The sequence below is a fragment of the Magnolia sinica genome, chromosome 10 (genome assembly GCF_029962835.1).
Source record: "Magnolia sinica isolate HGM2019 chromosome 10, MsV1, whole genome shotgun sequence".
In the NCBI taxonomy this organism is placed as follows: domain Eukaryota; kingdom Viridiplantae; phylum Streptophyta; class Magnoliopsida; order Magnoliales; family Magnoliaceae; genus Magnolia; species Magnolia sinica.
Genome location: NC_080582.1, coordinates 44317226 through 44333001, shown reverse-complemented (window position 1 = coordinate 44333001; position 15776 = coordinate 44317226). Strand labels below are relative to the sequence as shown.

General features: G+C 37.7%; 1 protein-coding gene across 2 annotated transcripts in view; it reads left to right on the top strand.

Moving 5' to 3' along the window:
• Positions 1-1234: 1234 nt before the first annotated feature.
• LOC131258339 (calmodulin-binding protein 60 A-like) overlaps positions 1235-15776 on the top strand; it is a 62620-nt gene continuing 48078 nt past the window's right edge. Inside the window, exons 1-2 of one of the 2 annotated variants that reach the window (XM_058259592.1) lie at positions 1568-1594; positions 2566-2671. In XM_058259592.1, coding sequence (XP_058115575.1) covers positions 2667-2671 — 5 coding nt within the window. In that variant the 5' untranslated portion in view covers positions 1568-1594; positions 2566-2666. Of the gene's footprint in view, positions 1595-2565; positions 2672-15776 lie in introns of both variants that reach the window. The other variant, XM_058259591.1, reaches the window with a different exon arrangement.

The window sequence follows — 15776 nt, the reverse complement described above, 5'->3', positions numbered from 1 at the left end:
TGGGCCCAAAAACCGGACTGTCCACATGGTAATACTGTCTAGTCCACCACTTAAGATCGATTCTGTGATCCAAACCGATGATATGATGGTCCCCACCATGGCATGCCTATGAACCAATGAACATTGAGATAAAAGATTGTAACAATCGAATCTCTGACCTTTTATTGGTAGAATGTGGATAGCTCATGTATTTCAACAGTACATTTGCTAGCTCCAAAGGATCAAGATATTTTTTGTAGTGGGATTTATTATTATTATTTAAATTCTGGATATACAAATTGAGCTCCACCACATCAGCGGCTTGGATCAACTATAGGTAGGGCAGCTTTATGTGATGAACTGTGGAGCTTGATGTGACATCACCGCTGCCGTTTGTGGGAGGATGGAGGTGGCCCCTCTTTGGATCCGACTTCGTAACAACTACACGCAACTGACGCGCTTAGTAAAGGCTGAAGACGCGTGTTGATGTCAACATCTCCACTCGGTTTCGCGCTTTCTATGGGACCCACTCTTCTCAAAACGAAAACTAAAGCAATCAGCTAGTGTGAGAATGGACGGGGGAGATTCGCGGCACACGTGCCAGCAAAGAACGTGTGCATGAGATCCAATCCATTCATCAGTAAGGTGCACTGCGATCATGGTCTAAACTAAAGAAATCTGGCCGATCCACCAACCAGGTGGTATTCTACATGTAGTGCGTTTATTGGACGTATACAGTGATCATATTTCCCCCCTTTTTTTCATAATAATTGTATGTCCACGGACCACGCCGTTGAGCCGGAATTACCTTGATTTGCACACGTATGTAACGTGGCACGCGTGCCGCGAAGCTTTGCCCATCTTCCGTTTGATGATCTCCTCAAGGGATCGTGTACAAAACCTGTTTTTACGTGGGGCTTAAAATACCCGAGATCCGTGAGATCCATCATGTTGCAGATGTAAAATCCATTCCGTCCATCAGGTGATAACCATAGCTTGGACCGTACATGCGGTAATACGTCAGATTAAAATATGGTATGGGCCACACCCAATGGGAACGATGCAAAATTGCTCCCAAAACCAAAATTTCAAACGGTGTGGTCGCCTGATTGAATACCCACCGTTAAAAACTTCTTGGTGCCACAAGAATGTTTATTTTCAAAAACAGATGGACCCGTGGATTTATCTTCTTCAAGTGGGGCCTAATGTCGAGGATAGAACCTGATTAGATGGAGTAAAATTTTCTATTATTAGAAAACGGTGGACCACACGGCTGGTGTGTTTAGATGATTGCAGTCCCTGTTCTTCAAAACTGTTCGTATGAGGATGAGATGAGAAGGTAGTTTCGGAAATGATGGATGGAGAGAAGCATATCGGCTCTATTTTTCTCACGTGTAACGGCAGTTGCAGCAAAAAGAGATGATGGATTCCTGCTTTTGAAGTCCAAAAGCCATTAGGATTCTGGGTTATGTTGGAATCTTTTGGTTTTCTATCATCATCAACAACAACAACAACTAAATATGTCGCAGAAGCGGCAACATGAAGATGGCAAGGTAGGAACTGACGGTGGAAACACCCACGACGACAAGCGGCAGAGGGTACCTGCTCTTAAAAGGCAAGAAACTCATCTTTTTCTTCTTCTTCTTCTTCTTTTTTTTTTTTTTTTTTTTTTTTTTTTTTTTTTTTTTTTTTGATTTTGATTTTGATTTTGATTTTAAAATCATAGTCAGAATTCCAAGATGTTTGTCGTAGCCACAAAACTTATATAATATAGACTGTTACATAGCACTTGATTTTAATCAACCTATGTACTCTCATTGCCAGTTCGAAGCCTGGATAAAGGAGGAGGGTTGCGTTGGCTGGTGTGAAACTTATGCCATAACTTCCTTTATGAATCCAAACAATACGACATTTCAACCCTTGATAGAGTGGAATGAGCGGAACATGATTCATGTAGCCTATCCCAATTAGTTAGGATAAGGTTTAAATGATGATGAGTCAGAATTCCAAAATGCCTTCCTTTTTTGAAATAAAATGAGAAACTTATCTGGGTCTGCTATCCTAATTGAAAATTGTAATGGGCTGGCTTATGTTCTTGAAATAGAGAAGTAATGATTTAAGCATGCTTGCAATAATCTGGAATTTTATTCGGGTTTCTTTAATCTAATGAGTACTGAAATGGGCTCTTTTTTCCTTTTGTCATGAGAGGTGAATGAGTAGCTTATTTAAATAATGAATGAGTTTGGATCACCACATGAGGAATGCTATTGGGTCTCGCTTGTTATTATGAGAGATTGAATTTTGAATTTTCATTAAGCTTGTTTTGATGAAAACTGAAATGGGTTTTTAGGTACATCTTTGGGAAATGGAATGGTTGTTTAGTTCGTGTGAAGTTGAATGGTTTTTGCTTATCATCACAGAAAATGGGTTCATGTCTCTTACTATCTTTTGGGCTATGTACGGCCATTTGGACACATGACACTTTGATATGCATGTGGATTTATGTGGACCATATTGTGAGATCATTCATTCTTTTATCTCCTGCTTAGTGTTGTTGTTTTGATTCCTTCCATCCCTTTTTTATAGATGAGGAAGGATGCATTCAAATAAAATGGGTTGGAGCTAACACAAAGAGTGGGTCTATCTCTACGATCCTTGGCTATAGAATTGGCTACCTCATTGCCTTCATGAGGTACACAAGAAGAAAAACCTGGAGTTTCAAAGCCATAAAACATTTTATTTACAGAAGAAGAGAAAAGGATATCCATGGTCCATGCTTTTTTTAGGAGGCCCAAGACATGGCATTGGAATAGTGGGCTTCCACAATGACTGGGTCCTCAAAGACTCTTTGAATGACTTAGAACTGATGGGATGACTGTAGTTTCCACCTCATTAGAGTCACATTCCCCAACCAGCTAGAGAACAATTTGACTTTGCCATGACCATATCTAATCAGACCACCAACCCTGTATTTCTCTAAATTGTCTCTTGAGCTGCGATCATTGTCAATTAACACAGCCAGAAACTGAGATGCAAGTCGATCAAAGAAGAATAAGAAAATTGATTGTGGGGAAATCCAACAATCCTCTAATGTATATTAGAGTTACAATTTCATCTCTTCTTCTTCCAAGCAACAAGTACAATGCCATAAAACTAATTTTGGTTCTCTCCAAGCAAAAGTGGTTCACATGTCTGATTATGAGGCTTTATATAGGCTCATAAACAAAGAGAAGCCCTAAGCTAAGTGGAATGACTATTATGCCCTCAGTTATGGCTTATTCTCATATAACCATATGAAGGCTACTTTAGTCATTCTAATGGCCAAAGGAAAAAAGAAGCAAACATTAAATCCCATGGTCTATCTTGTGTGTGAACCAAGGTGTTCTATATCCATTACGATACTCCCGTAAATGCCGATACGTATAGGTAAACGATACATGGGTGAAACGGGGCGGTTGGTTTTTTGGGACCATATCGGCCGTTACCCCTGTAACGGTAAAAAAACAACAATTTTTTTTTTCCTATTTAAATCCATTTTCCCTCTTTTTTTTTTTTTTTTTTGTTTTTTTCGCTTTTCTCATTCCAAAAACTCTCCTACATCATTTTATAATAGATTTCGACCACTCTTACTATAGTTTTAAAGATTAAAACCATATATTGAAGTGATTTGAGCGAATAGAAGCCTTCAAGGGCCCTTTTGTTTTTCAAAAAATTGAAAAAGTAGTATTTATACATTTTTAAAAAAATGATTTCTAGTTCTAATGCTTGATTGTGATGTGTAAACATTAAAGATATATAATCATGTTCACAAATTCACTAGACAGCTCGACACATCACTTTCACTAAAGGGTGGACCGTCACACTACCATAAACATATTTAAAACAAAAAAATGAATACATATTTGGAATATTTACATTATTCTGGATTTCTAAATATTTTTTCAAAATTTTTTGGGCAAAATAAAATTTTCAACTGTTATGGGGGTCATAACGGTCGCTACCTCCCTGTATCGGCCTTTATGGCTGATACCCGTATCGGTAATGGTGATGACTGTTACGGCCACCGTTACCTATACAGAATACCTTGGTGTGAGCACAAGGCCTCCCCTTGCCCCCTGCGTGCACCACATTGAGAATAGCCTTGGAGTTGTTAGATTGTAAAGTTCCGAGGTTGGTGCACAGATCTGATTGGCATGCTCTTGACACTTGGAATATTTTTTGCAATTTTAGTAGTAGCATGTCTCCATGGTGAGCTAGTTGTATCCGAGCTGCAAAATCTTCTTTGCCATCATGCGTGGACCACATATGCCTTCATGGACTTCTGTCATGATCTTGAGTGCTCCGGCTTCGTCCATGCAACACAATAGGATTTGATTGAAAGACCACTTGTAAAGGATGCCTCTGTTGATTGTAAACTGTGCAACTAGACGTTGAATAGTGTGACGATCTGTGGGTGTTGCGCTTTCAAGATATGTCCGATCTTCCATTTACTGCTTGATGATAGCGATTGTTGGGAGGAGACTCCGTCTCATCGATTTGTGGGCAAAAGGGTAGGCTCTTCTTGGAGCTCAACTATAAGTGAGCTCCATCAAGTTGATCCCAAGGTACTGCTTGTAGAGCTCTAGGTTGAGGCACTCAAATTCTTCATAGAAATCCATGTGCATTCGGACATTGGATGACCCTTCCACTTCACAAGAAACCTTTTGGTACCCTTCGTTGAATTGCATGCCCTTCCTCACTCTCATCTTTGTGGTGTTCAAAGTATGCGGTTAAGCAAGGAAAACCAATTTTTTTTTTTTTTCTTCTCATCTTTTGGGTCTGTCTCAAAATCCCTTTTAGATTGCAATTTTCTCTACCAAATTATTTGTTTGGATGCAAACAAATATTCATATAAAAAGAATACCCAAATTTTTTTGAGTACCTTTATTCATTTTCATGAATTTTCAATTAAAAAGTATTTTTTGAAAAATAAAAATAGTGTGGCCAATCTGTAGATCAGCTATAAGTGTCGTAAGTGTCATCATATAAATGTTCCACACTCTACTTGCATTTTAAAAGTGTGAAAATGAAAGAATTATAAAGTTTCCCAATTTATTCCACTTTCCATCTTTAAATTTGAAAAACCTTGTCTCAAATCCATCAATGCATGAAAATTATGTGATATGTGTTCAAACACACAACTCAGTGGTAGAGAGGGCGGGTTTAAATGTTGAGGTCTTAGGTTCGAGTCCAACTTGTAAAAAACTATTTTTTCCTAATTTGTTGCAAAGACATTAATTTAAACAAATATAATGTAACTTTTCTCACTGAATGGGTTTATGCTTGTTTCCGCTCTCAGATTGCAATTTCTCCAACCAAATTAAGTTTTGTTCTGAAACAACTTGAGTGGAATTGTCAAAATACAGCTATAAACAATTTCTACTCAAAAACTTGAAGTAGAAAGAGCTTTTTTTTTTTTTCCAGACTTTTTTCTATTTTCTCTGACCTTTTGAAGAAATTTGGGAAATACTATTGATAAATGCTATTATTTTATAAGGGGAAGTGGTGCAATATATCATGGTATCGAAAAATTGTGATATTTGGTTGATATATGGATCCCCCTATATATTGTGCTGACATTGTGTGATACCGATAGTATCAACTGATATTGGCTGATACCAATGATACATTGAATACTGGCAAGAGACGGTTGGATGTGGGGTTGGCGATGCCAAGGCTGTTGTGTAGTGGCCACCTCCATAGGGTGCCTCGCGAAAAAGATGAGTGGCCACATCAGCAAGTCACCCTCGAATCTCGATAGGAACAAGATCTATGCATGTAATCTTTGTGCCATTTCATGCGTTAGAGAAGGAGAAGTAGTCATATGTGGGACCTTGGTTAGATAAGTCACAACCATGATAGAGTACAAGGGACTGACCCTCCAAGATGCTACTGATTATTTTATGAAGGAATGGTTGGATGCAGTGTTTTACATATCGACGATATCAACCGATATATCCCACGATATATCTTGTATCCCACCCGTGCGATACGAAACACACAAGTAGTGCCGATATATCCCACCTATTCGATCTGGTGAGCATTTTCAATTTCTGATTTATGTTTTTGTTGTAAATCACGTTAGACCAATGTCAAAGGTTACAAATCTATTATTCTTCATATTTTCCATGAAAAAATATGGATTTGGAACTTTGATTTCGAGATTTGGGGGAGATGGGTCAAGTTGCGGAAAATTGAGAAAAAATCAAATTTATTAATTTCTCACGAATCAATTGCAATCTTTATATTCAAACACAAAATTAAACATTTATGTAACCCGATCTAGTGATTCTTCTTTTGCTTTTGAATGTATTGTTTGTGTTTCCATACATGTCTTCTTACGTTTATAAATTATATGAATAGACTTTGAATAAACTTTCATCAATTCAGTTGGAAAGCACATATATTAGGACTCCATACAAAGGAAGCCCCTATTGTGTGCAGTTTTTTTTTTTTTTTGTAACGTTTTGATTTCTGTGTGTGTATTGATGTCTTTTTCAACAATCCTTGAAGTTTCATTAAAACATTCAACCAATTTCTCAATGTTCTCATGTTTCCCAACAATAGCGATACATTACGCGATACAACCGATATATCCCATGCGATAATCGATATTTATCCGTATCCCAAGGGTGCGATACATTACGCGATAACGATATTTAAAACATTGGTTGGATGAAGGGAAGGCTATCTTAATTGCCGTATCCAAAGATGGGAAGGCGGGTTATGGGTTCAACACTACTTGGATGCTTGAGGGGTGTGCTACTGGGGATGGGTTTATGGAAATGGGGACTTGGGAGAAGTGTTTGATTGGTGGTATGTGGTTTATGGAATTATGGTAGACATGTTGTGGGAATAAGTTGTTGGGGTCCATTTCACTGTCTCTAAAAGAGAAGTCTTAAAAATATGGTTTAATTGTTGCTAAGCTTCCAATTAATCATTTAAGAAATCCTTCTTTGTGTTGGTAGACCTCCAAAACGAGTATGGGATGACATAATTGAAGGAGTTCAGTAGAAGCTAGCAGTGTGGAAAAGCAATTTACTCTTGTTAGGAGGGAGGTTAACTCTGATCAAGGCAGTACTGTCTAGCATGTGGGTGTATCTCTTATCTGTTTTCCAATGACCCTGTAAGATTGCTGATAAACTGGAATTTGTTAAATAGTTTTTGTGAAACGTTGATGAAGACAAGTAAGAATCACTTGATGGTGTGGAAGGATGTTTTCAAGCCCAAAGATCTTGGAGGTGTGAGGATTAGTTCCTTGAGATGGGCGAACTCAGCTATACTTGGTAAATAGTGGTAGAAAATTGGAGCAGCAGGAGGAATCTTTTATAAAGAAAATTCTAATTTCCAAAGATGGCTTATTGGAAGTGCCTGGGACATTAATGTTGTGAATGCAGGAGTGGTTCACCTATTTGGAGAGCCATATCTTTAGTTCACAACAGCTATAACAGTGACATATCAGATATAGATTGGGTTTTAAGAAAATATCTGGTTTTGGGAAGTGATGATGGTGTGACATGCCTTTTTGCAGGAAATATGAAGCCTTATATTCTATTGCATCTAATAAAGGGGCAACTATTCAAGTTTTAAAGTCGTTTGGGTGCTGGAATTTTACCAAAGTCCATGCGAAGAAGGGATTATGTCACTCACTGATATGCTTCATCAATTAGAGAGAGCTTATATTCCTAGCCATGGTGAGGATAGGAGAGTTTGGACTTTGGAATCAAATGGCTGTTTTCTGTATGCTCATTCCTAGCTCTGGTGAGGACAGGGAAATTTGGACTTTGGAATCGAATGGTTGTTTTTCTGTACGCTCATTCTTTAAGTTGCTATTGGGTGGTTTCAAACATGCTATGAATTGTCCCTCCAAGCTTTAGCTTGTTGGGGTTCTGCTAAAAGGAAGCATTTTTTACTGGACAACCTTGCTGGACAAAATTCTCATAATAGATCATTCAAAGAGCAAAGGTCACTCTCTTCCAACTTCCAAGCACTGTTTGAAGTATCGGTATCACCACAAATTTAGCTGGCTGGGGATACAGAAACAATATTGATATCGCCAATTTTCTTAAATGCTGGAAAACATTGGGGAAAACAATGGAATTTTTTCAATGAAACTTCAGGAGATGCTAAAATACACATATTTGTATATTTAAGAATAAAAAAGTTGCAAAAAGAATGCATACATAATAAGTTTCAATTTAATTGGGCCCAAAAGTACGTGTTGTCATAAGGAATTAGTTCAATGGTAACACAACAATCACTATCTCATTAAACCAATTAACAAGCAAACAAACATACATAATGCATTCATACATTATACATCCATGCATGAATAAGCATATAGACGCAATACACATACATGATGATCCAACCATCCAACCATCAATCCATCCATCCCACCCAGCCATCCATTCATCCATCCCATCCATCCCATCCATCCCATCCAATCATCAAATCATCCAAACATCCATCCATCTATCCATCCACCCATCCAACCATCCCATCCATCCATCCAAACATTTTTTACAAACATGTTTTAATAAACAAATTTTTGGTGATATCGATACATTGAGTATATTATTGAAACATCGTCGATACACTGGGGATACAAGCGACACCTGGAATTTACACAATTGAAATTATTGGGAATACATTGGCGATCGATACTGATACATTGGTGATACAAGCGATGATTGGAATTTCTGCAGTCGAAAACATTGGTGACATCAATACATCGGCGATGCTTTTGCGATATGTCACCATTACTTAGAATTTTTGATAATACTTGTGTTATCGGTATCACTGAGTTGGAGATACGGATAATCTTGGGGATACTCTGAACAATGCTTCCGAGTAATGTCTTCAATGTGATATGCCTCTGAAGAGTGAAGAGTCAGTTCTCCATCTTCTCATCCACTGCATCCTCGCTGGGAAAGTATGGTCTTGTCTATTTGAGCACTTTGGAGTTGTTTGACAGATGCTAGAGACGACGAAAGACTTGATTTCACAGTGTCTCTCTTCCAAATATGTGGTCAATTTGTTATGGCTTTGAAGAGTCATATCCCATCTTCATCCTGTAGCAGACAGTCTGATCTTGCTTATTTGAGTTCTTTGGAGTTGTGCTGTTGATGCCAAAGACAATCGAAGGCCTAATTTCTAGGTGGCAAAATCCTGTTTTTGGTCCAGTTGGGTGGTTGCGTTGGAAATTATTGCTCCATGCTATTGTTTGGAGCTTATGGCTGGAGGGAAACAACAAAATTTTCTGCAGCAAATCCTGCTTGGTTGATTCTAGCATGAAGAAACTAAGTGGGCCAATAATGGGCCAGTACTAGTAGGGTAGATAAGTTTATGAAAGGCATCACTAAAAACTTAATGATTTCTGTGTATGGATTGAGAAAGGAGGAAAGAGAAGAAATGGGAGAAAGAGAATGCGGATTACCTACTTCTGTCAAGTCTCTTAACATAGTTTTCAATATTTACAAGAATACCATTAATAACAAAAGCAAAAATACCCATTAGGCCCTTAGCCTAGATGGGCGTAAGAAGGGGCCGTATAATAACAAAGATTCACATTTGATAACATTTTCCCCTTAAGTTAGAGCATATATATCATGAATGCCCTACATATATATTATGAATGCCCTACTTGATAAAGAGATGGACATAGAACTCTCGTAAATATATTTGGCATTTGAACTTGGGACTTTAATGAACGTGCAATTTTCCTTAGCTACAACTTTGTCCCATATGAAGTGGCAATAAACTTTGATGTGCTTAGTCTTCTCATGATAGATGGGGTTATTGGCAATATGAGAGGCTGTTTGATTATCATAATACAACTTCATAGGAACTTCAACTATAAACCCAAGTTCACCCATAATGTTTTTAGCCAAATAAATCCATATGTTGCATCGACCATTGCTCTGGATTCCACATCATTTCTTCAACGTGCCACAACACTTTGCTTCTTAATCTTCCATGTAACAAGATTACCACCTGCAAAAGTACAGTAGCCATATGTTGATCGCTTCTCAGATGGAGAACCAACCCAATTTGCATCAGAATATCTTTCCACTCGAAGATGACCATTCTGCTTGTAAAAGATACCACGACTAGGAACTCCCTTTAAATATTCGAGGATACGAAGCATGACCTCCATATAAGGAACCCGCGGAGTTGCATAAACTGACTAACCACGCTGATAGGATTTCTAATATCAGATTGGGTAATTGTTTGATAAATTAATTTTCACACAAGTCGACGAGATCTTTCTGGGTCATCAATTAATCCACCACAAGTTTTTGATTTGTTTTGATGGGAGTTTCGGTGGGCTTGGCTCCTACAAGACCCGTCTCATCCAGTAAATCCGTCACCTATTTTCGTTGTGGCAAGTTGATGCCCACATTGGAGTTGGCTACCTCAATGCCCAAGACATATTGAAGAGGGCCCAAATCCTTATCAATACCTATTATGTCACCAAGGTGTGTTGTATCAGGAATCAGGATGGGCTTAGAATTTTGCGACTGTAATGGCCATTATTGTGGCTGTAACAACCTTTATGGGGAGTAATGACCTTTACCCCTATAATAGTCGTCATTAACCGTAATGGTCTAAAAATGACCTTTTTTTTTTTTTTTTTGCCTTTAAATATTGGACCGTCTCCCTCTTTGTCCACTTCTTTCAGTTTCAGCTCCTTCCTAAACCCTTTCAATGCAAATTTTGACCACCAATGACTAGTTATTTCAGATTAAAACACTTTAATCAAGCAATTTGGGCGAATTGAACCTCCGTGGGCCATTTTGGGGATCATTCAAAATAATAGGTATATATGCATTTAAAAAAAAAAAATTCTTACTGGAAATGAATTGAATGAATATTCAATCATTAAACCGACCACATCTTTGTAGATTTTTGGTTGATTTGGTTATATTTTTCTTTTCTTTTTTTTTTTTTTTTTTGAAAATTGCTGTTTTTATTTAAAATACTTAAAATCACACACACACACACACACGTGGAGTATGGATGGTTCCAATTGATGTAGGATGAGTAGATGTGCATAACCATGTGTTGATTTTGGATTATTGATAACATTTCCTTTTTTTATTTAAACTTTCTTATTTCCAGAAGAATAATGCCTTTCTATGAAAAATGGTAAAAAAATATTTTTTAATTGATGTTCGGTGTGGATGGTTCAAAGTGATGTAGGATGAGTAGAATCAGTAGATGTACATAACCATGTGTTGATTTTGAATTATTGATTACAATTTTTTTTTTTTTTTTTGTTTTGTAATTTTTTAAATTCTCGGATGAATATTAATTTTTTCGAAAGAAGGTAAAAATTTATTATTTTCTAATTAATGTTGGGGGTGGATGGTAATTGATGTAGGATGAGTAGAGATGTACAAAACCATATGTTGATTTTGGATTATAAATATTGTTTCTTATTTTTTATTATTTTTTCAGATAAATGTTGACTTTTTTGGAAAAAAATGGTAAATTTTTTTATTTCTTTTAAATGATATTGGCTGTGGATTGTTTCAATTGATGTTGGGTAAGTAAGATGTACATAACCATGTGTTAATTTTGGGTTATTGATAGCATTTCCTATTTTCTTCTATTTATTTATTTATTAAAAAAATGGTAAACAAGTTATATTTTTAATTAATGCTGGTATGGATAGTTCCAATTGATGTAGGATGAGTAGGCGTACATAAACATGTGTTGATTTTGGATTATTGATAGCATTTCCTCTTTTTTTTTTTTCCCTTATTTTCGAATGAATAGTGATTTTTTTCTTCTGAAAAATGGTATAAAAATTATTTTTAATTGATGTTGGGTGTGGGTGGTTTACATAACCACACATTGGTAGCATTTCGTATATTTTTTATTTTTCTTATTTTTGGGTGAATATTGACCTTTTCCGGAAAAAATGGTAAAAAATTATTTCATTAATTGATATTTGGTGTGGATGGTTACAATTGATATAGGATGAGTAGATGCGGTGTTCGAATTATCTCCGATATTATCGAAATATCTCCGATATTATCTTTATCTCCAGCTCAGCGATACTAATAACACTGGTAGTGATACTGATAACACTGGTAGTATCAGAAATTCCAGGTAGTATCAATGTATCGTAAGTATCACCAACGTATCAATATCGCTAATGTAGTCGCCAATATTTTCAACTATGTAAATTCTAGGTGTCGCTTGTATTGCCAATGCATCAATATCGCCAATGTATTGCCAATATTTTTGACTATGTAAATTCTAGGTAATGCTTGTATCATAAGTATATCAATGATATTTCAATAATATTGCCAACGTGTTGATATCATCAAAATTTTATTTATTAGAAAAGCTTTTATTTCAATTTTTTTCATGGGCACATGGTTGTATGTAGTGTTCAATTTGTCAATGATAATATTGATAATATCTCGAAATTATCGATATCGCAACATGCGCGATATTGAGACCACAATCTTTTGTTTCCTTTCCAATTGTTGATGATTTCTTGGTGAAATATCATGTGTTGTTGTTATTTTGCAATATCGATAGATGTTTGGATGGAAGGTTGGATGGTTAAATAGGCAGGATGGGATGGTTGGACTGATTTCTTACAACAACACATGCGTTTAGGCCCCATTAAATGGAAACTTGTTATGTATGCATTCTTTTTGCAATTTTTTTTTATTTCCAAATATGAAAATATGTACATTTTAACATCTCCTGAGGTTTCATAGAAAATTCCACCGTTTTCCCCATGTTTCCTCGCATTTCTGGTTATTAGCGATATTATCGGCGATATCGATATTGTTTCTATATCCCTAGCCAACGAAACTTGTAGCGATACCGATACTTTGAACACTGAGTAGATGTACACATCCATGTATTGATTATGGATTATTGCTATTTATTATTATTATTATTTTTGGATGAATAGCGACTTTTTCGGAAAAATGGTTAAAAAACTTATTTTTTTAAATTGATGTTGGGTGTGGATGGTTCCAATTGATGTAGGAGTACATGTACATATCCATGTGTTGATTTTGGATTATTGATAACATTTTTTTTTTTTCTTATTTTCAAATGAGTAGTGATTATATGTTTATATTTTAGGCAGTTGAGGAGCTTGATTTGTTCTTGTTTACGATTTACTCTATACTTTAGTTGAACACTTTTGACTTTCGTTTACTTTATATGTTAGAGTTTCATTTAAACTTTGCTTTAAACTTTAGTAGTAAGATAATGGTTGGCCAACCAGGAAGTGAGGATATCAGATGGTAACATTGTGAGAGGGTGGGTGGTACTAGGCTCAAAATGAAGTGCAATTATTGTCGTATGGTGATAACTGGTGGAATCATAGACTTAAACAGCATTTGACCCATCAAAGGGCCATGTTGCAAGGTGCAACAATGTGCCAAGAGAGATAATGAACATGATGCAACAAAATTTGAGAGAGTTGAAGGGAAAAAAGCTGTCATGTAGAAAAAAGAAGCTGGATGCTCTTGAAGCAGCTCGATAGGTCTTTGGTCTTCATTGTATGGGCGTTGATGATGAGAAGAATGTTGACTCTGATGATGATCCGGATTGGGAGGTGACAATGAGAGAGAGAGAGAGAGAGAGAGAGAGAGAGAGAGAGAGAGAAGACTGTCGGTGCTTTTTTTTTGTTTGGGGGGGGGGGGGTCGTCCATGAAGCAGGAGGTGGTTTGATTGCTAGTGGAAGTAGGTGTTTGGTGGATTACGGTGTGTCTTTAGCAGCCGACGGGTGACCATGTGTTCCCCTGTGGCTGATGATGTGGATGTGGTGGAGCTTGGGAGACCCTCTTGTGATCTAATTTTATTTAGAAAGGAGATGACAAAACAGAAGGACATGAGAACATACCCCTAGATGTTGTCAACTCTTTGTACTGGCAAGTGGTAATCAATGTAGTGGTGGAAGTAGGCAAAGGAGTTGATACACCCACGACTAAGGATAAAAGGGAGAAAAGGACAAAAGTGGAGTATCAAGGTTTGGAGGTATATGTGGCTACCTTTAGACCCATATGACAGACTAGAGAATGCATGATTATGTGTGATAGCTGGATTGCCATAACTACACATCGTATGATCAACTTCATGGCATACTTTCACTTGGGAATGGTGTTACAAAAATCAATAAATGCATCTGATGCAATAAAAGTGTTGTATATTTTTCGCTATAATGGATAAGATGGTGGATGAGATTGGAGAGGAGAATGTGGTGCAGATTATGATTGATAATCAAGCAACATACTAGTATGTGGAAAGAATGTCGGTGCTGAAGAGACCACATATGTTGGTCATTGTGTGTTGCACATTGCATCAATCTTATATTATAAGTTATTGGAAAGAAAAAAGAGTGTCACAACATTGGTCAAAAGGGAAAGACAAGTGATGATGTTCATTTACAATCTTAATTAACTAATCACTATAATGAGGAAGTTTACAAATGGGATATAGCTACTTAGGTTTGTGACAACTAGATTTGCAATGAACGTTTTAGCCCTTGAGAGTTTATACCAACATTTGGCAGAGTTAGGCGAGATGTTTGCTTCTTGTGTGTGGCTTGACACAAACATAGGTAGAAGTCATCAGGGACACCTGTTGAGATTGTGGCGACCTTCAAGGACAACAAATATTGGAAGAAGGTTGTAAATATCCTCAAGATGATGGACCCATTAATCAAGGTGCTCCGTCTTGTTGAATTCGACGAGACACCTACACTGGGCTACCTTTATGATGCCATAGATAAAGCGAAATTGGCGTTCATCGTGATTGTAAACATTACACTGATTGCTAAAAGATAATCGACAAGCGCCGAACGAAACAACTTCACCATGATCTTTATGCAGCGGGTTATATCTAAATTGGGGATTTAGATATGCCCAATCATTTGTTGAGGATAACGAGGTTTGTGTCGGGCTGAAGAAGTGATAAAGAGATTAGAGCCTGACTTAGATAAGCAAATAAGGGCATTGAACGAATTGGAAATATATTGATGGAGGACAATTAACCACTTGCTTTAAGACTTGAACTAATAGAGCATGGCGAATTAATCCCTTTATCCTATAGCTCAGGCCCCACATCGCATGAGTTAAGACCTCGGCCGAACCCCCTCGTGGGCCCCACATCACATGGGTACGGCTTCACACGGGCCGCCCACCCCGAGTGTGTCCCCGCATCCCACAGGCTACCCCACTTGAGCCTGGTGTGAAAATGCCCCTGCATTAATCACCCCTTGTGAGGAGTCTTGAATACGAGACCTCCTGCTCTGACACCACTTTGATGCAGGATAATTAACCACTTACTCTAAAAGCTCGAATTGATAAAGCATGGCGAATTAATCCCTTTATTTCATAGCCTTGGCCCCACATCACATGGATTTAGGACCTCGGCTGAACCCCTCTCGTGGGCCCCACGTCACATGGGTACCGCCTCACACTAGCCACCCGCCTCACACGGGCCGCCCACCCCAAATGTGTCCCCGCATCCCACAGGCTACCCCACTCAAGCCTGGTGTGAAAATGCCCCTGCATATTTGATGCATGATAATTAACCACTTGCTCTAAAAGCCCGAACTGTTAGAGCATGACGAATCAATCCCTTTATCTCATAGCCCAAGCCCCACATCTCATGGGTTAGGATCTCGGTCGGACCCCTTGTGGGCCCCAAATTACCTGGGTACTGCCTCACACGGGCCGCCCACCCTGAGTGTGTCCCTGCATCCCACAGGCTAC